The following is a 1137-nucleotide window of genomic DNA, read 5'->3' as shown; positions in this document are numbered from 1 at the left end:
CAGGCACATAAGCACATATTCTTGCTACTAAAATATTCAATATTTTCAAAATATTTTTACTGTTATTCTCAGTGAGAGTTCCTAATGGAAACATTTTCTTTCATAATTAAGGTTACTACTAGACATGCCTAAAATAAGGAATTTCAAAATCGTGCCTCTTTGCCACTGTTGTGAATGCAGGTGTGGGTGCTTAATGACAAATATAAACTCCAGGGCATTGCTAGGTGTTGGAAATGCACTAAAAATGTTAGCAATGCCGAAAATAAGAGTCATCTGGACGTCAAAGGCAGAAAGAAAGGACAATACCAGGAATCTGGCCCAAGTCCTGCTCTACTACAAACCAGTTCTGAATTTTAGGAAGCTGCTTCACCTCTCTGGGCCTGAGGCTAAGACTACTTTTATTTTCTACTCCCCACCAGCCCTCAGATGAAATGGTGTCTGTAGGTAGAAGAGATAGCAGAACCGGTTCTTACTTAGATTAACAATGGTGCCAGAGTAGTTCTAAGGCCTAGCCCAGTTTAGGGTTTTGTTTCTGCCACTGAGGAAAACCGTATACATGTTGAGAACTTGTACCTGAACAAATTCCCAGTGTTCAATTCATTCTAATGATAATGCCTTTCTGTGCTGTATATTTTTAACTTCATTCAACGTTCCTTGTGTCAAACACTGTGACAGGTGATAATAGAAGTAACTGGAAACGAGTATATAACTTAGTAGTGTACAGAAGCCTGTGGGCTCTACAATGTGTGTGCGTGGCTAACAGGAGAAAAAGTTCTTTTTGTCCCTCATTCTGTCCTGAATTAAAATGTAGAAAACTTTATCCCACACAGTGCTAATTTTGTGTAGCTTAATATCATGATTAACTATATTACATTTTCCTTTTTTTCCTTTTTAGCTCAGTGTAAACAAGGCACCTACTCATCCAATGGACTTGAGACTTGCGAATCGTGTCCACTGGGCACTTACCAGCCAGAATTTGGTTCCAGGAGCTGCCTCTTATGTCCAGAAAACACCTCAACTGTGAAAAGAGGAGCTGTGGACATTTCTGCTTGTGGAGGTTATCAAAGCCTTAGACATTGATATTTCTTTAAACTTAGTAGGTTCTATTCATGGAGGAGTGGAATATTTTTAGCAAAA

General features: G+C 39.0%; 1 protein-coding gene across 1 annotated transcript in view; it reads left to right on the top strand.

Annotated features, from left to right (window-relative positions):
* The window catches only part of SVEP1 (sushi, von Willebrand factor type A, EGF and pentraxin domain containing 1), a 239569-nt gene that overhangs the window by 124725 nt on the left and 113707 nt on the right, over positions 1-1137 (top strand). The window contains exon 15 of the mRNA XM_012641129.1: positions 896-1057. Within this exon, the coding sequence (XP_012496583.1) occupies positions 896-1057 (162 nt within the window). The remainder of the gene's footprint in view (positions 1-895; positions 1058-1137) is intronic.

The sequence above is a fragment of the Propithecus coquereli genome, unplaced genomic scaffold (genome assembly GCF_000956105.1).
Source record: "Propithecus coquereli isolate 6110/MARCELLA unplaced genomic scaffold, Pcoq_1.0 Scaffold163, whole genome shotgun sequence".
NCBI lineage: Eukaryota > Metazoa > Chordata > Mammalia > Primates > Indriidae > Propithecus > Propithecus coquereli.
The sequence above is the reverse complement of the archived record's forward strand: the minus strand, read 5'-3'. Positions and strand labels throughout refer to the sequence as shown.